The following is an 18,342-nucleotide window of genomic DNA, read 5'->3' on the forward strand; positions in this document are numbered from 1 at the left end:
TGAAATTTGTGATATGTACTTTTTTTCCCCCAGAATTGACATTCTAGGAGAAAACACAGCCAGCCAGAGAGGGACAGAACATTCATAACCACTCTATTAAACCTTTTCTGACTGCCCCAGCCCTCCCAGGGATTCAGCCACATGAAATTAAGAGTAACTTGAGGGAGAATCATATACCTCCTGGAGGCTCCATTTCACCAAGCCCCAAACCACTCTGCGACTCCAGGCATCTCTACAGGCAGGGAGTGCTCAGAGGAGCCAATCTGTCTTTCCTGGCAGTTCCCCTGCTGGGGCCCCAGGCAGATGGTCCCAGGGGCAGTAGCCGGAGCCACAGGGCCTTTTTCTGACTTGTCAGTTGGCATCCAGCCAGCAGGACCCAGGGCGAGAGGAATGTGGCAGAGCTGCTCATCAGTTTATAAACCCAGGATGTCTCAATCATCTCTCAACTTACAAAAGTCTCTCAGACCTGGCCTCAGGGCCTGCATATTCCCAAGCAAATGGAATTAATGCTGCTTTAAAACAAGTTTCCCAGGGAGTTCCAAGACTAGAGGCCTGCATTTGTGTTGCTGGGGGCATGTGACCCATATGTTGTCAAGACAGGAGGCCCCCCCAAGCCTAGGTTCTGATAAGCTGACAGCTGCTGAGATCTCCCACTGCCTGGAATTGGGGGAAGAGGCTGGAATGAACACCAAGATGCCCCTGGACAAGTCCCTGAACCTCTCTCACCACTAGAGTGAGTGTAGACCAAGCACTCTGCAGCATTTAGGACTTGGTGGGTGCTCAGCAACCGTAGCTGCCTTTATTACTTGGATGTCCAAACTCCATGAGCAAACTGCCTTTGGCAGCTAGGAACTTTCTGGTTGTCTCCATGTTGCCCGGCTGCAGTTAGCCCTGGCTGTAATAGGAAACATGCTTGGTGAGAGTGGGGTCAAATCGGGGTCACCAGTTAAGAATGACGTTAATTTGGGCAAGGAAAGTCCTCAAGGAGAGGCTCTCAACTCTTGGGTGAACATTAATGTCACCTGGAGAACTTTCGAAAAAGACATGGTTCAGTTCAGTCTGGAATGGGACCTGGGGGAATCAGCATGTTTTAAAACTCCCCAGGTGTTTTCTAACTTGCAGTCACGGTCAAGAATCACTGCCAGAGAGAGGCTCACACCTGTTCGCCTACTTCCTCTTCTACAGTAATACTCATGTTCTGTGGCAGTTGAAAAATAGTTAAAGCACTTTCATATGTACAATACCAGCTTATTCCCTTACCTATCTCATGAATTTAATTTCATCTCCAGTTTACAGATGAGATATGGCAGAGCCACGTCTTCTGACTCCCTCTCTGCGTCCTTAGAACTACACTGTAGCTTCCTCCTTCGTCCACTGGAGGTTCTGTAATAGATTCTCTCCTACCTCTGCTCTCAGCCACATCCCACCTTGCTAAGCCCCCAGGATACCAGTATGTTCAGAGCACACTGGTCCCAGACTTACCTGAGATTACACTGTGTTTCTCTGCCTGTCAAGTGACAACTAGGAAACACTGAGATCTCAGGTACATTGTTTCCGAGGTCAGAAAACAGCTGAGGACTCGCAGGTTTGGGCTTTCTACTCCCACTTCATGCATTAATGCTTTTTCTGGTTTTGCTTAGACCCAGATTCTTTTTCCCTGCCACCCCCAGCTCCAGGAGGCAAGAGCCTGTTTATTTTAATACCTGGTATGGCACTTGGAAAAGATCACACCTCCCCCGTTGTTACCCAATTCTATCTCCTGAACACTAATCCTAGAATCCCAACCAGCCCTCAGACATGTTATTAGCAACAAGGATGTTTCTTGAAAAGTTTCCGAGTTGGCTCCAAACTTACCATCTCAGTTTCTCATTTAGCTTTTGCCCTGCCATGCTTGATGCTGCCAACAAAGGGAAGGCTAATTTGGGGGTTGGTTAGACCCAGATTCTCAGCTGGAAAAGTGCTTGCAAGGGCTGTTTCCAAAAGTATCATTTTGAGACAAGACTGCCATCTCTGGGATCATTTCTCAATGCGTTGGGGCTGGGATTACTCCACTCATCCCACTTCTCCCACCGGGTAGATGTTAGAGGATGATGCTCAAGTCCAGCCTTTGGCTCACCCTCCCTTGTTTCATTTACTCTTCACTTATGGTCGGAAACCCCAGGATCTGGCCAAATAGCCTCTAAAAGCTCAGTAGGATCCTCAGCTATGATGGAGCAGGGGCAGAGGTAGGCAGGTTTGGGTCTTTGACATTTTTATCCCACTTTGTGTGTGGGCCTCAGCTACTGCAGGTGGTCCCATGTGTCTGCTCCATGAGTTTGCACCTCAGCCAACAGGCATCCTCAGCTGAGCCAGACCCACCTGAGGCTCAAGGTCAGACCCAAGTACAGAGTCTTTTCACACGTTCCCATCGAAGTGCGCCTAATGATAGGGGAGAGTGAGCAGACCCCTAGGGGTGCATGTTCTTAGGCCAAAGTGACTCTCAGCAAACCAAGATGACATCTGTATCCTAACTTCGGGCAAATCTTCCACTTTATGTAGATAGAATTGCTGTTTGCTTTTTTATATAAAAATAATCCTTTAAATGACCTTTCACTGAAGGCCAGGATGAGGTCCCATAATTAACCTGTGGCTTTGTGCTTCCCTAGTGCAGTTGCAGCCTTGACCTCTCAGGCACAAGTGATCCCCCCCAGGTAGCTGAGACTACAGGTGTGCACACCACCACGCCCGGCTGTTTTTGTATGTTTTTTAGAGACGAGGTTTCACCATGTTGCCCAGGCTGGTCTTGAACTCCTTGGCTCGAGTATTCTGCCCCCCTTGACCTCCCAAAGTGCTGGGATTATAGACATGAGCCATTGCGCCAGTGTATTTTATTTTATTCCTTCTAGTCCACCTTTGGAATGGAGGGCCACAGCCTGGGGGAGCAGACATAAAGCCTGGGATCCTCGGGCAGGGTGAGGATTAGAGATTTTCAGATACAGTGGAGGGATAAGTGATGCAATCAAGAGGCTCTTAGCGACCCCATGTGATCCCACAGGGCCAGTTAAAATCTGATTTATTCTCCCCAAAAGTGGTGTTCCAGGAGGAAGCCAAATTCATTCCAGCCCTATACTTGCTTCTAGCTGCTGCCCTGGTCCTTTCATACCTCCACCCCAACCCTCTGGGAGCCTACCTAGAATAAATGGAACCGCTGTGCCACGGTGATGCTCATCCTCCCCTAGGATGCCTGCATGTCCCTAAAAAAGGCAAAAAATAAAGGCCCCATGCTGAGACTTCCTACATGCCAGGCATTGTGTTAAGGACTTTACACACCTCAGCTCATCTACACCCTGTCAACAACAGTGAGGGACAACTAATCACACCCCTTTTAATAAATGAGACTACAGACTTCAAGTTACTTGCCTCCGTTACAATAGCAAGTGGCAGAGCCAAGATTGAAATCCAGCTCTGTCTGATACTGAAGCCCAGGCTCATACCCATTCTCCTCTGTGACTGAACAGGAGAAGGAAGGGAGAAATTGCGAGGGTGCCCAAAATGCAGAGGTCAGAGTGTGGAGGAAAACTGAGTTCTGTTTGGGAGCACACGGTAATAGGAGGGAGGTCAGAGTGGAGGATGCAGGGTCCCAGGGGTAAAAACAGTTGGGATATCTCTCATGGTCCTGCTCCTCCTCCTGCCCTGGAGGCTCTAAAATGCAACTTGATCAGGCGCTTCCCTGCTTTAAAACTCTTCCATAGGGCCAGGTGCAGTGGCTCATGTCTGTAATCCCAGCACTTTGGGAGGCTGAGGTGGGCAGATCACCTGAGGTCAAGAGATTGAGACCATCCCGGCCAAGATGGTGAAACCCCATCTCTACTAAAAATACAAAAATTAGCTGGGTGTGGTGGGACGCTCCTGTAGTTCCAGCTACTCTGGAGGCTGAGGCAGGAGAATCGCGTGAACCCGGGAGGCAGAGGTTGCAGTGAGCCAAGATTATGCCACTGCACTCCAGCCTGGTGACAGAGCAAGACCCCATCTCAAAAAAAAAAAAAAAAAAAAAAAAAACACACACACACACACACACCTCATCAATGACTTCCTGTCCAGCAGCACAGGGCTGGATCTGAACTCCTCATCCTGTCAATCAGGGCCTTTGTGACCAACCTCTGGCTTCTTCACCCACTATGCTTCCAGTCTTGTGGGCTCCTATCTGGTTCCCAGACTCACTTCTCAAGCCTGTGTAATTGCTCTTGACTTCTGTAGCTTTCTTTTTTTCTTTTTTTTTTTTTTTGAGACAGGGTCTTGTACTGTCACCCAGACTGGAGTGCAGAGGCCTGATCTCGGCTCACTGCAACCTCTGTCTCCCAGGTTCAAGTGATTCTCCTGCCTCAGCCTCCCAAGTAGCTGGGATTACAGGTGCGCACCACCATGCCTGGCTAATTTTTGTATTTTTAATAGAGACGGGGTTTCATCATGTTGGTCAGGCTGGTCTTGAACTCCTGACCTCATGATCCACCCACCTCAGCCTCCCAAAGTGCTGGGATTACAGGCGTGAGCCACCGCACCCAGCCAACTTCTGTAGCTTTCTTCTGCTACAATCTCCCTCCACCCAGCCCCCAAAATCTACTTCTTTCAAGGTTGCTTCCTTGAAAGTTACCTCCTGCGAAGCTTCAGTGACTCCTCTAATGAGTTGTCCCACTTCCCCTGCCCTCCGCAGAACCTTGACTTTGCGCACAGCACATTTTAATGTTGTGTATCTGCTTTTGGTCTCACATTGGACTGTGAGCCTCATACCAAACTCATCAGTGACTGCTCAGCTAGTGACTCTCAATCTTTGTATTCACATTTTACATCTAAGTGAGACAAGCTTATCAACCTCAACTATCTCATCAGTGAAGTGGGGGAAACAATGTACCCCATAGAATTGTGAGGATTCAATCTGAGGATGCATGCAAAGCTCGTAGCACACCGGCAAAATAGAGGTTGCCTATCAGTGATGACATTGATTATGACATGACATTGATCATCAAAGGTTAGACGATGATGAGTGTTAGAATAAATACCTGGGTGATTTTGCCCTCAATCCTGACAAATGCTGGTATCTCCCATTCTGGAGAGAAGAGACCTATGGTAGTTTTAGGGGTATGGAGGTCACCCATTGGCAGGGGAGACCTTGCTTTGTGCCAGCCAGCTCTGCCTTTCACTGCGTCAGTGAAGGGTGAGAGTGATCACCCTTCGCTCAGCCCTTGAGGAGGGTGGAAGAGCAGAGCCTGGATGTCTCTAACACACAGTGCAGGGCACACAGTGGCCTGGTTACAGGCCTGGGCCAGGGGCATATGAGGCCAAGAGTCGGAATGAAGCAAAGGCCTTGAGGGCTCTCCCAAGCCTTTCTTCAGCTCTTTCAGGTTAGAGCTAAATTCTCGCAGGGAGAGTCTGGAGGGGTGTGAAGGTCGAGGCCAGGGATTAAAGAATTCGTCCAGGGCCGCCCAAGCGAATATGTCAGGCTCAGGGACCCAGCGGAATGCCAGCCCGCACCCCCGCCCCCCTCCTCCTTCCAGCGCGAGCGGGCGGCGCGCTCCGGAGGGAGAGCTGGGGCTGGAGGTTCCTACCCCCTCGGCGGCCCGCATCTGCCCCCGCGCGCCCGCCCTGAGCCCGCGCCGACTGGGCAGGCGGGGGCGCCCCCACTTCTCTCCCCCCGGGCGGGGGAGCCGGGAGGCAGCGCCAGAGCCCGGGGGGAGCGCAGCCCCGCCGACCGGCCGGCCAGGGCAGGGGGCAGCTAGGACGGCCCCGGGTAAGCGGCGGGAGGAGGGGAAGCGGTCAGGGGTGGAGCGGGGCCGGGGCAGGGGCTGGGGGGGGGGGTCGGGCCGGGGTCGGGGGAGGAGGAGACGGCCGGGGCGAAGGGAGTCCGGGACTAGGAGGGGGCCGGCGGGCTGGCGGGGAAGCGGTGCGGGGCCGCCACGTGAGAGCTGGAGCTGGGGGTGGGGGTGCCTGCAAGGTGCTGGAGGCGGAGAGCGAGCTGGGCTTCTACATCCCCCCCAAACTCCTGCCAGTCAGGTCATGGGGAGCGCAGCATCCTCTGTCGCCCCCTAACCCACCCCCAGGCGAACGTGGTTGAAACAAACAGCTGGCAGACTTGTGACCCGGCCCTCTGGATCCGCGAAGCCCCCGCTGTCAGTCTTGGGCAGCGACCCAGGTGTCCAGGCGCAGGGAAGGGGACGGAACTAGGCTTTGCCCCCTCTGTGTGTCTCTGGTCTCTTGCCTCTCTTGCCGGGCGGTCTCTTGCCGGGCGCTGTCTGCAGACTCACTGCAGAGAGCAGGCCTTGGGGAGAAAGCGCTCAGGGGCCTGGGCCCTGCTTCTTGGGACAGCCCCCTCCCTTCCGCACCCAGCCAAGGGTGTTGGATTAATATACTCTTAGATCCAGGACCTCTGCCTGGAAAGAAGGAAGGGGCACTGATCGCTTCTGAGTTGGGGACAGGGCCACACTTGGGCCTGGTGAGTTCCAGGAGACTGGCCCCAGCCTAGGGGCCTCCTGCGCCCCTTCCCTAGCTCCTGGGCAGTGCCCCTTGTGCATTTCCCTGCCACTCCCCAGAAAGGGCCGGTTTCAGGGCAGGGAGTGTGGTGTCCGGGTCAGTCTGCAGGTAAGATGCATCGTGGAAACCTCTGAGCTGCCACACCCAGAGGCCAGGACTCCTCTTGGCGTTCCTTGCCCTCTCTTCCTCCCCTAGGACTCCCCACTCCCCACCTGCCTGTGCTGGTTATGTAATTAACCCAGCTGAGTCTCTCTGCCATGCTGGTGGTGTCCAGGGATGCCTAAGGGGTTTCAGGACCTGGAGGGACACATGGGAAGGAGGGATAGGTACTTCCCCCTAGTTGGGAGCCCATTGTAAGTGTATAAACACCTGTTGGAGAAGGGACACTGCATGGGGCAGGAAGGAGTTTAGGGTCCTAATCTTAGTTAACAACTGACTGGCTATGAGGTCTTCACTTCCCTAAGTCACTGGGTTTGTTTTGGGGTGTGTTTGTTTTTTAAATCTTCAGTAAAATGAGAAGAATCTCACACACACACTACATGCATGTGAGCTCATGCAACAGTAGACAGCAGCCCCTCCTGGGATTGCTAGGAGGTGCCATGCTAAATTTGTGGGGAACTTAGATGAATGAAGGACCCCTGCCCATAGCAGTGGTCACTGTTTATTGAACACCTAGGCTGGCCTAGGCCCTGGGCTTTACATGCACACATCATAACACTCTGTTAAGTTTCTTGCCCAAGGTCACACTTCAGGTGAATGGCAGAGCTAGGAATCAAGCCCTAGTTGTTCTCACTCCAATTCCTGACCTTTATTTACTATGCTGTGTGCGCACATACCCTGTGGAGTGAGTCCTCTGAACCAGGACAACCTGGGGGACATTCAGCTACGGATTGTGCATATGTGGAAAGGACATGCATCCGCAGAAAAGTATGCACCCATGAGGAAAAGCATGGCCTTGCCAGAATCCAGCGAATCCACCTGCCCTGGACCCAGTTAGCAAGTGCTGATGTCACCCTCCTGGGAATCCAGACAGGAGGTCTCAGGCATGTAACAGCCTCTTTGGTCACTATCACCAACAAAAGAAGAAAGGTTCTTTTTCCTGGCTAAGAGATTTACATGGATTTTCTCAGAAATAGGGGCTGTTTACCTCAATGTACCTATGTGCAGAAGCATGGCTCCAGTTGAGAAGGTGATTTGCCCACTGACATGCAGCAAGGACACACCAGAGCTGAGAGTTATACCCAGGCCCTAAAGTCACTGAAACTGAGCAGGCAAGGAGCTAATGAATTCATATCAAGGCCAACCCCCAGCAGCCCTTTTCTGGGCACCTGCTATGTGCCAGGCCCTCTGGGCTCTAGGGGATGCCAGAGAATGAGACCCAGACCTTGGCCTGTATGCATTCACCGATTAGAAACACTGAACTTGGCCGGGCGCGGTGGATCGTGTCTGTAATCCCAGCACTTTGGGAGGCCAAGGTAGGTAGATCACCTGAGGTCAGGAGTTCGAGGCCAACATGGAGAAACCCCATCTCTACTAAAAATACCAAAATTATCCGGGTGTGGTGGCAGATGCCTGTAATCCCAGCTACTTGGGAGGCTGAGGCAGGAAAATGGCTTGAACCCGGGAGGTGAAGGCTGCAGTGAGCCGAGATCATGCCACTGTACTCCAGCCTGGGTGACAGAGTGAGACTCTGTCTGAAAAAAAAAAAAAAAAAAAGAATCACTGAACTTGAAAGTTGGAAGAAGTACTGCAACATCATAGAAAGGAGTAGCTGCCCTTCGGGTTGTGACTGGACACACTTCTTACTCCTTCTAAGCTTCTCTCTAAAGTGGGAATAACAGTACCTATCCCTCAAAGATGTCGTACAGACCAAGGATACCCATATGGGCATGCCAGCAGAGTAAGTGCTCAGCAGTGTTGCACCCCAGAGGCGACATGGTCATCCAGTGCAGAATTCTCAACTAGGGGCATTTGGAAATGGGGGGAGGGGGAGTTTGGTCATCGTGGTGTCTGGAGGCTGCTGCTGGCAGCTACCTCTTGGGAGCCACGGAAAGCAAATGTCCTGCAATGTGTGGGCAGCCCTGCACAATCGAGTTCTCTCCCCACAAAACGTCAGGAGTGCTGGCACTGAGACACACCTGCCCAGTCCCACCCACTCAGGAGGACACAGACTCAGAGGTGTTGCCATCTTGTCCCAGGCTCTGTGGGGAAGCTGGGATCAAACCAAGTCCAGTGCCCTTCCCACTCTGCTCTGCAGGCTGTTTTGGTTGGAGTTGGACCTGGAGAAAAGTCAGGTCATAAGTCAAGAAAGATTGGGTCCTACGACTGGAATGCAGGGAAAAATGGAGGAGGGTGGAGAGGGTTTGGATAGGCGGCCACTGGGGTTTTGGGAAAGGGAAGGCATTCCAAGTGGCAGTAAGAGCCTCAGCAAAGTCCCAAACGTGGAAAAGTGCAGGACGTGTCCAGGGATAAGCTGGTGCACTAAGCCCACCTCTTGTCCCCACTGTCCAGGTGGAGGCCGCAGAGGGCCCAGGGCAAGCAGAGGCAGCAATGGTTGGTCCTGACGGTGGCTGAGCCCCCAGCCCCTGGAATATGCAGCCCGGGGGAGCCCCAGACAGCGGCAAGGACAAGGTGGCGGAGTGGGGCGGGAGGCATGGTCTCCACCTACCGGGTGGCCGTGCTGGGGGCGCGAGGTGTGGGCAAGAGTGCCATCGTGCGCCAGTTCTTGTACAACGAGTTCAGCGAGGTCTGCGTGCCCACCACCGCCCGCCGCCTCTACTTGCCTGCTGTCGTCATGAACGGCCACGTGCACGACCTCCAGATCCTTGACTTTCCGCCCATCAGCGCCTTCCCTGTCAATACGCTCCAGGTAGGAGGACCCTGGGGGGCATGGGTTAGTGGGGAAATGGATGGGTAGGGGAGAGGCTGGATTCCAACCTGCTGTAGCTCGGGCCCTATTGCCAGGGCCGCATCACTGAGTTTGGGAGCTCCACACTGCACCTTGGGCCACCCTGCTTAGAGCCATTCCAGGAATTCATTCATTGCTGTACTAGTTTATTCAACAAATATTTGATGACCGTTTAATGTGTGCCAGGCCCTGCAGTGGGCACTGGTGCAGAATGGTGAGCAAACAATTTATGGAATTTGCTTTCAAGAAACTCACAGTCTGGTGAGAAAAGGCTAACAGGCAACTATTACATGGTGTGATAAGTGCTATGATTGGAGGAGCAGGGAGCTGGAGCAGCCCTTAAGGGGGCATCCAGGTCATCCAGATGTGTTGGGGTGGAGTTGGGGGGTCACAGAGGATGATGTCTCAACTAAGTAGGTTTTAGGCAGGTAAGAGGCAGTAGAGAAAAGGGCAGGGAACACAAGGCTGCAGTGAGTATTTGGGGCTGTGCCTACCATAGCCCCACTCCACGTCCTCTGGAGAAGGGACAGCAGCAGAATAGACAGGGCCCTGGAAAAGGTGTATTCTCAGAGACTCTGGAGACCCCAGTCAGCTCTCTTGCCCAAGGCCCTCTTCTCTTAAGTGATGCTCTGCCCCTGACCTCAGGACCTGCCTGCTGGGTACCCTCCCTGCCAGGTTTGGATTTAAATGCCCCCAGGGCCCTCGCTTATTGCGTTCCTTCCCCACTGCCTGCTGGAACCAGGTCCTCTTGCCCTCTCTCAACCTCTGACTTGAGAGGGAGTGGAGAGAAAAAGGAAGCTGAGCTCTAAGACATGTTTGCTCACTGAAGGAAGCCTCTGACCAGAGTGTACAGAGCTTTTCCAGGAAGAACGGGCACAGTGGTAGAGACCCAGAAGGCAGGAGCAAGGCTTGTCCAGGTGTAATGGAGCAAATAAAGCAGTCTCTCAGGCTGTGACCCTGGGCTGGGAGCTGGTGGGCAGCTCAGCACTCAGCACTCTCAAGCAACACCAGGCAGGAGGGCCCTGGCCTAATCTGCCGGAGACACCTGTTTCACCCATCCCAGGCGCCTGGGGTCAGCAGCAAAGATGGAAGCCTGATCCCGCATCTGCCCTGGAAGCAGTGAGGCTGAGCCTATCAGGGCAAACGGTCTGGGCACAGGGCCTTCTAGTTCTCTTCTAAAGGAGACTTTAACAATCACCTGGTTGGACATTCAAATCTTGCTCCAAGCCTAGACACTGAGCTTTGTTTCTTTCATCTTGCCCCCTTTACCCTGATTCCTACCCCACTCTCTATAACCATTCTTATCGAATTTTTCTTTCTTTTTAAAATATATTTATTTATTTATTTTTGAGATGGAGTCTCCCACTGTCGCCCAGGCTGGAGTGCAGTGACATGATCTCGGCTCACTGCAATCTTTGCCTCCTGGGTTCAAGCGATTCTCCTGCATCAGCCTCCTGAGTAGCTGGATTACAGGCACCTGCCACCACGCCCAGCTAATTTTTGTATATTTAGTAGAGACGGGGTTTCACCATGTTGGCCAGGCTGGTCTCGAACTCCTGACCTCAAGTGATCTGCCTGCCTAGGCCTCCCAAAGTGCTGGGATTATAGGCATGAGCCACTGCGCCTGGCCTCTTAACAGATTTTTATCCATATTTTCAGTGTTTCTTTACCCAAGTAAGAAAATGCATTCTTCCCTGCTTCTTACATAAAGAACAAAATGGAGGCCGGGTGCGGTGGCTCACACCTGTAATCCCAGCACTTTGGGAGGCCAGGGCGGGGGGATCATGAGGTCAGGAGATCAAGACCATCCTGGCTAACACGGTGAAACCCCGTCTCTACTAAAAATACAAAAAATTAGCCGGGTGTGGTGGCGGGCGCCTGTAGTCCCAGCTACTCGGGAGGCTGAGGCAGCAGAATGGCATGAACCCAGGAGACGGAGCTTGCAGTGAGCCAGATCGCGCCACTGCACTCCAGCCTGGGTGACAGAGCGAGACGCCATCTCAAAAAAAAAGAACAAAACAAAAACAAGAACCATACTGTTCTGTATCTTGATTTTATTTTTAAAATTTTTTGTATAGATAGATCTTGCTGTGTTACCCAAGCTGGTCTCGAACTCCTGGCCTCAAGCAATCCTGCTTTGGCCTCCCAAAGTGTTGGGATTACAAATGTGAGCCACTATGCTTGGCGCTGTACCTCAATTTTTTTTTAACTTGCTATTATAACCTGGAGATTTTTCCAGGCTATTATCTAGAGGACTTGTTTTTTCCTCATGGCCACACCTTACTCCATTGAAGAGCTGTACCATGGAGTCCTTTCTTGTTGGACAAGTGGATGATATCCAGTCTTGTGCTGTTTCAAACAGTGCCAGAATGAATAGCCTTGTAGGTAAGTCATTTTGAACATAAGTAGGTATATCTGTGGGATTAATTCCCAGAAATGGCATTGCTGGAAATGGCATTGCTGGATCACAATGCCTGGAAATGGTATGGTGAATACAGAGCCAGGTGAGGTGACTCAAGCCTATGATCCCAGCACTTTGGGAAGCTGAGGCGGGCGGATCACTTGAGCTCAGGAGTTCAAGACCAGCCTGGGCAACATGGCAAAACCCCATCTCTACCAAAAATACAAAAAATTAGTCGGGCGTGGTGGTCCATGGTTGTGGTCCGAGCTGCTTGGGAGGCTGAGGTGGGAGAATCGCCTGAGCCTGGGAGGTTGAGGCTGCAGTGAGCTGAGATAGTGCCACTGCACTCCAACTTGGGCGACAGAGTGAGTCCCTATCTCAAAAAAAAAAAAAGCGTGACTGTAACTGGAGTTTTGAGGGGAGGTTATTTCCAGATTACCCTCTATAGCAGGGGTGTGTGCTGTGCTCCTGTGAGCAATGTATATGACAGCCCGTTTTCCTGCAGTCTTGCCGTCAGAGTATATTGTCAGACTTTTGACAATATATTTGACAATCTGAGAGATGACATGTGATATTCTCCTTGTAGTCTCCATTTGCATCTCTGATCATGAGAGAAATGGAGCATCTTTTCATAGGTTTAAGGGCCTTTGTGTTTCTTTTTTTCAAGAACTATTGATGTCCTTTGCCCATTTTTCTATTGGGTTGTTGGCTTTTTTCTTCTTGACTGACTCTGAGTTTTGGACTCTAGAATAGCCAAGATTTCACTCAAGGAGCCCAGTAAGGGACTTTCAGCAGAGAAATGCTGTGAAAAAGGGATCCTCGAGGTGCCAAAGATTAAGTATAAAACCTAAGAATCCTGATGGCCACCATCTGAAAATAAGATAATACATTCTTCTCCAATGCCAGATGAGATAGAGCCCAGGAGAGCAGTATTTCCTGGATGTGAGCCTCAGTGTCTTCTGCAGCCCCTTCTATCAGAGGAGGAAGCTGAGATTATCAGGTGCTTGCAAACCACCAAAGGAATTATCAGCAAATGCATGGTTGAGATGCAGGTGACTGAACCTCTCTCAGACTGCATGTCCCTGAAACTGGACTCCCTTTCCATTGCTCCTTCTCTGTTTTGACACAGCCCCAAGATGGCCTTTTACAGTTTGGAAACCTGCTTCCTCCCTTCAATCAAGGGGGAAGGGACAAGCTAACCAGTCAGGGGCCTTCCTCCTCTCTCTTTTAAGAACCCCCAGAGAGGAGTGGGTGGGAGGAAGCCAGGAGGTCCCCTCAAGGAGGCAACATGTTGGGGGAGAGGTGGGCCTGTCACCCTCAAAAGCTGGCAGCTGCTCCCTCTCCCCAGCAGAGAGATTGAAGAGACTGGGAGCCTCTCATCCCTCCCACTTCTCATTGATCTCCACTCGTCTTGGGAGATCAGAGGAGCATCTGTATGCACAGGTTCCAGGCTCCTGGAGATCACTGTGTCTAGCAGAATGCAGTCTTCCCTGGCCTAAGAAACCAGTTCAGTTTCCTATGGTTTTAGGTTTGTCCTCAGCATCCTCCTGCTGCACCAAAAATTTAAACCTCAGCACAAAGAAAAGATGCCACATCATTTCCCTAGGGAAATCCACTGCAGCATCTTCTAAGCCTTTGAGTTGGGAAGTGCTGTTCTGAAGTTGGACTTAACTCTGCACTACTGCCACCAAAGTCATTTCCTTTTGATCCTTCTTGGAAGTGGAGAACTGTAGTCCTCCTTTGTGCGTGGCCCCTGCCCCACTTGACTCAGATGCTGGGACAGGAGACATACCTCCATCTTCTTCTAGTCTTTTGCCTGAGCTTTGGTGGGAGAAGACTGGTTTCCTTTGTCCTTGGAGGCCTCTGTCCCCCCAACTTTAGGGACCCACTTCTTTCCACACACTGGCTGCCTGAAACCGCTCTTGCAGTTGCAACTACTGGCACGTTGACTAATGAATCTCTTAAGGAAACTTCTCTTTAGTGTACTTGGCCTTTCTAGGAGTCTCTTCATCTTGAGCCATAACCTGCAATCCCTTGAGAAGCTGCACAAACATTCAGGAAGTTCATCTCCCTGGAGCTTCCCTGGGGCCCTGCTCTACATCAGCCCGTTATGCATCCAGTCTGAATCTTTTTCTGTTTCTGAAGCCTGAGGGCAGAGATGAGCATACAGAAGGGACACATCAGGTAGCAGTCTAAGGGCAGTGGCAGAGGCAGGAGTTGCATTGATCCCAGCTTGGGCTATGGAGAGCTCACCAGCCCAGGTAGTGCCATTAAGGAGCACCTGCTTTGACACTCAGAGAGGAAGAGGGAGTATATAAAAATGAGGACAGCCTGGCTGTGGCCCTCTCAGGAGCTCACAGCAGAAGTGGGGGAACTGGAGATGGAACAGCTCTAATGAAAGTGTAATCGAAGGATTGTTAGAACACAGGAGATGAAGGGAGTAGTCCCCTGCTTGCAGGAAGGATGGGAAATAAGGAAGCTTCTTGGAGGCAGTGGCACTTCAGCTGAGCCTTGGAAGATAGAATTTTAACAGGTCCAACACCCAGCTCAGAGCTGGACTCTTAGAGGTACTTAATAAATGTAATTGTTGAAAAAAGACCTGGATGGATGGATGAGGGGACAAAATGGAGCAAGGCAGAACTAAGTTCCAGATGTGCACAAAGGTCAAACAATGTGACCTGCTCCATCCTGGCTTGGGAATGGGGAGGCTACAGCTCCTCCATTCTCCCTGGGCCTGGTCTGCTGGGGATGAGCAGGTATGGAAGGCTTCAGGTGCAGTGGCAGGTGAGAGCACTGCCCCTCTGATGGGAGATGTCTGGGGGCTAGGGGAGCCCTCACGGCTGCTCTGACCCTGGTACTGGCTGGGGATATTGCAGGAGTGGGCAGACGCCTGCTGCAGGGGACTCCGGAGCGTCCACGCCTACATCCTGGTCTACGACATCTGCTGCTTTGACAGCTTTGAGTACGTCAAGACCATCCGCCAGCAGATCCTGGAGACGAGGTGAGAGGCTGGAACACAGTCCATTGCCACCTCTGTGGATGACCCAGTGCTAGCCAGTCCCTGTGAAAAGGGGACAGTATAGGGACAGAGCCAGAGGTATATGTGTTCTAAGATTCCCACACATGCACTCAAACATGCATACATTGTGCTGTCCCCATTTCTGTTAACTCATGTTGGGACCCTGGCTGTGGGGGTGGCTAGAGTAGTGCAGTAGTTAAGAACTGGGACTTCTGGAACAAGACTTCCAGGGCCACTCAGCTGCATGACTTGAAGCCAGTAAACATTTAAGCCTATGTCCTCATCTGTAAAATGGGGATAACAGTAGAACCCATCTTTTAGATCAGTTGTGCTGATCAGAGACTATAACACCTCCAGGGCTTAGGGCTGCGCCTGGAGCAGAACATACGGTGGTGGTAGTATTGGCCAGGCACAGCCTGCCCTGCTGGGAGTACAGCGGTTGTGAGACTGACAGAGTTCTGAGCTTCCTGCCTCGCCCCACAGGGTGATCGGCACCTCAGAGACGCCCATCATCATCGTGGGCAACAAGCGGGACCTGCAGCGCGGACGCGTGATCCCGCGCTGGAACGTGTCGCACCTGGTGCGCAAGACGTGGAAGTGCGGCTACGTGGAATGCTCGGCCAAGTACAACTGGCACATCCTGCTGCTCTTTAGCGAGCTGCTCAAGAGCGTCGGCTGCGCCCGGTGCAAGCACGTGCACGCTGCCCTGCGCTTCCAGGGCGCGCTGCGCCGAAACCGCTGCGCCATCATGTGACACCTGCGCGCCCCGCGGGCTGCACCGGCACTGGCCGGGCGGAGGGTGGGGCTGTACTGCGGGGCTGGGGCGGGGAGCGGGCGGGAAATGGAACTGTGACGGTCCCGGCCTGAGGCCCCTGCAGCCATGCATCTCCCAGTGAGAAGCAAAGCGCGAGAGGGAGCCCCCAGTAACTGCTCAGCCCTGCCCCTTGCCCCCGTGGCTTCCTGGGACAGCCGCCTTCAGTGCTGTATTTAGTGCAGTTCCCGGCCTGACCCGCGGGGGTGCCACAGCCTTTTGGGATGGGGGTGAGCGTGCAATGGAGGGTAAGGGTGGCAAGGTGCCGCCTTGGCCGGGCCCCCACCTGTCTTTTCCAGAATGTGTCTGTCTTTGCCGGGTGTCTTCCTTTCCCGTGTCCGCCCACCCAAGCGTCTGTTGGTCCTTACCTGTCTCACCCACCCTCCAGTCCCCCCTAGCTCCGCTCACAGGGCTCTCATTTCGTCCATCTCCTTGTCGCAGATCCTGGCAGCTTCTTTGTGAGGCCAGGCCTTCTGACTGTCAGCACCACCGGCACAGGGCAGAGATGCGGGTGGCCTAAGGACCACCATCAAGGGGTCCGGGGGCTGAGGTCCCAGATCAGTGAGGGGAGAAGGTTGAGCTCTCCGGCTTCCAGGGAGACCTCCCCGCCCAGCAGCCCCCAGAGACACAACAACCTACCTTCCAGCCTTAACTCGATGGTCCGTCCCTGCCAGGTGCCCCTCACTCTTCCTGACCCCAAAGCCAGATCACCCCCTGGGTTAAAAAAAAATTTTTTTTTTGGACAGAGTGTGGAAAGGGAATCCCCCAAAGGATAGCTTCTTTTCCATGATGCCAGGTTCCAGTCTTCTATTACCTCCTGCATACTGCAATCTGGTCTGTCAGACTGGGGAATGTTAGGTTCTGGGGTCTAGTCGTGGGCAGGATGGTGCCCAGAAGGGGGTCAGGTTGTCCCAGTGAAGATTCTGTTGCCCCGTCTCAACCCCATCTGACTACCCCAGACTCTGCCTGCCTCAGATCTCAGACTACCCTGATTAATCTGGGGAAGAACAGAGCCAGGGAAGGAATGGTGGGGACCCCTGTGCTTGGGGGAGACACACCTGCATCTTCGCCCCGCCCCAGATGGAGGCCCTCAGGATCTGACACCCTCTTGTCCCAACACCAGTCAGCCCTATGCCCTAACTCACTCCGCCCCATTTTCTCCGGCTGCCTGGCCGGGTTTCTACCTCTCGTCACCGGAGCTGATCACTGTCAGTTTTGTACCGATTTAGAAATAACAATAATAATGAAGATTCTAGGAATGGCATAAGGGATTGATGCGGGAATTGGAGGGAGGGAGAAGTGGTGCCCTGTCCCCTGCCCCCTGACCAAAGAAAGCTGTCCTTGAGGCTGAGCACTCAACCCTGGCCTGGTGGGAGGACAGCAGGGTCCCTTGTTATAAGAGGGGCAGAGAGGACAACTCCACTTTGGCCAACTTAGCCAAGGCTACAGCATATAGACTAGGAAATCAGGTAGCCCAGAGTGGTGATGGCGTGGAGTCTGGGGGAAGGGTCATGGGTGGGGAATTTATCACCAACGTCCATTGTAGGGGGAATCTATGATTCTCCTTCCCCGGCTGATTCCCACTCTGTCCACCAAGTGGGGGTAGCACAGCCCCACAGCAACCGCCTTGACCTTGGGCAGTCTAGTGTTCCTGCGTTCCAGTCCCTGCTGTGCTGCAGGACTTCGGGCAAGTGACCTGCCCTCTGTGAGCCTCCCTCTGACACAGAGGAGGTGGCTCCCCTTCCCCACACCTTAGCATGGCTGGGAGGGTAACAAAGAGGGCCTGCCCCTTAGTCTCCTGCACCCCTGCCTCCTGGTTCACCAGAGGGAGGGGATGAGGGATGGCAGCACCTCACAGGCCCCATCACCCCCAACTCTGAGGCACCTGAGGTGGGGGGAGGGGCCCAGGCCTCTGGCTGCTCCCCTGTGGGAGCCATTGGAATGTATCCCCTGACAGGCCCCCTCCCGCCTCCACTTCAACCCAGGTCTTGGATTTCAGGTCCCTCCACCCCCATTCTGAGTCCTGTCCTTACCCTCCCACCCCCTCACAGGGTTTCCCACCACAGGGTCTGGAAGTGTGTGTGACGCCCATTGAGCTGTTATCCGAAGTCAGATTAAAAATCAGGGAGTGTTTTCCCTTGTTTCTGTACCAAGGTGTTGGCTCCATTCCTCATGGTAGGAGGGGAGGGATCCCCACAGGGGTTGCCTGCTGAGCTCCGTGTGGAAGGAGGGTGAAGGTGGTGAGGTGGCCCCCAGTCCCAAAGCCCAGGTCAATAGGGAGACCACCGGTGAAGAGTTCGGGACGTATCACCTTTCCACCTAACCCCAAACCTCCAACTAATTCAAACCATTCAGAAGGGAAGCAGAACTTCTCCCCTGCCAGTCTGGAAAATTTCCATAATGGGACTGAATCCCAGCTTCTCCGTCTGCGTCTCGTCCTTCCCACTCAAGGCTGAGACTTTGCAGCCTCTCAGTCATAACTTCTTGGATGTAGATGTGTTAGGAACACTTTCAGCCACCCGTCTTGTCCCTGAGTGATCTCAGGACCCAAACTCCAGAGCAAAGCTTTGAAGTCTTGGGCAAGGGTGCCTTCCAGGAGCGTGTGTGTTGAGGGCAGGACGTCTCTGTCCGTGGTGCTGACCCACCAGCCACTTCCAGGAAAGATGGGGCTGCCTGTAAAGGTTGGCTGAGCCTCAAAA

General features: G+C 53.0%; 1 protein-coding gene across 1 annotated transcript; it reads left to right on the forward strand.

Annotated features, from left to right (window-relative positions):
• The first annotated feature begins 5,540 nt into the window (after positions 1 to 5,540).
• On the forward strand, positions 5,541 to 17,792 carry RASL10B (RAS like family 10 member B). Its single transcript, XM_030922489.1, has 4 exons — positions 5,541 to 5,764; positions 9,016 to 9,373; positions 14,690 to 14,814; positions 15,316 to 17,792. The coding sequence occupies exons 2-4, from the start codon at positions 9,158 to 9,160 to the stop codon at positions 15,584 to 15,586; spliced, it is 612 nt and encodes a 203-aa protein (XP_030778349.1). The 5' UTR covers positions 5,541 to 5,764; positions 9,016 to 9,157; the 3' UTR covers positions 15,587 to 17,792.
• The last annotated feature ends 550 nt before the right edge of the window (positions 17,793 to 18,342 follow it).

This window comes from Rhinopithecus roxellana, chromosome 19 (genome assembly GCF_007565055.1).
Source record: "Rhinopithecus roxellana isolate Shanxi Qingling chromosome 19, ASM756505v1, whole genome shotgun sequence".
Taxonomy (NCBI): Eukaryota; Metazoa; Chordata; class Mammalia; order Primates; family Cercopithecidae; genus Rhinopithecus; species Rhinopithecus roxellana.

Coding starts and splice junctions, on each gene's coding strand:
- RASL10B (XM_030922489.1), top strand. CDS start 9,158: ATGGTCTCCACCTACCGGGTGGCCGTGCTGGGGGCGCGAGGTGTGGGC. Junction 9,374..14,689: donor TCCCTGTCAATACGCTCCAG/GTAGGAGGACCC, acceptor GGGATATTGCAG/GAGTGGGCAGACGCCTGCTG. Junction 14,815..15,315: donor CAGCAGATCCTGGAGACGAG/GTGAGAGGCTGG, acceptor CTCGCCCCACAG/GGTGATCGGCACCTCAGAGA.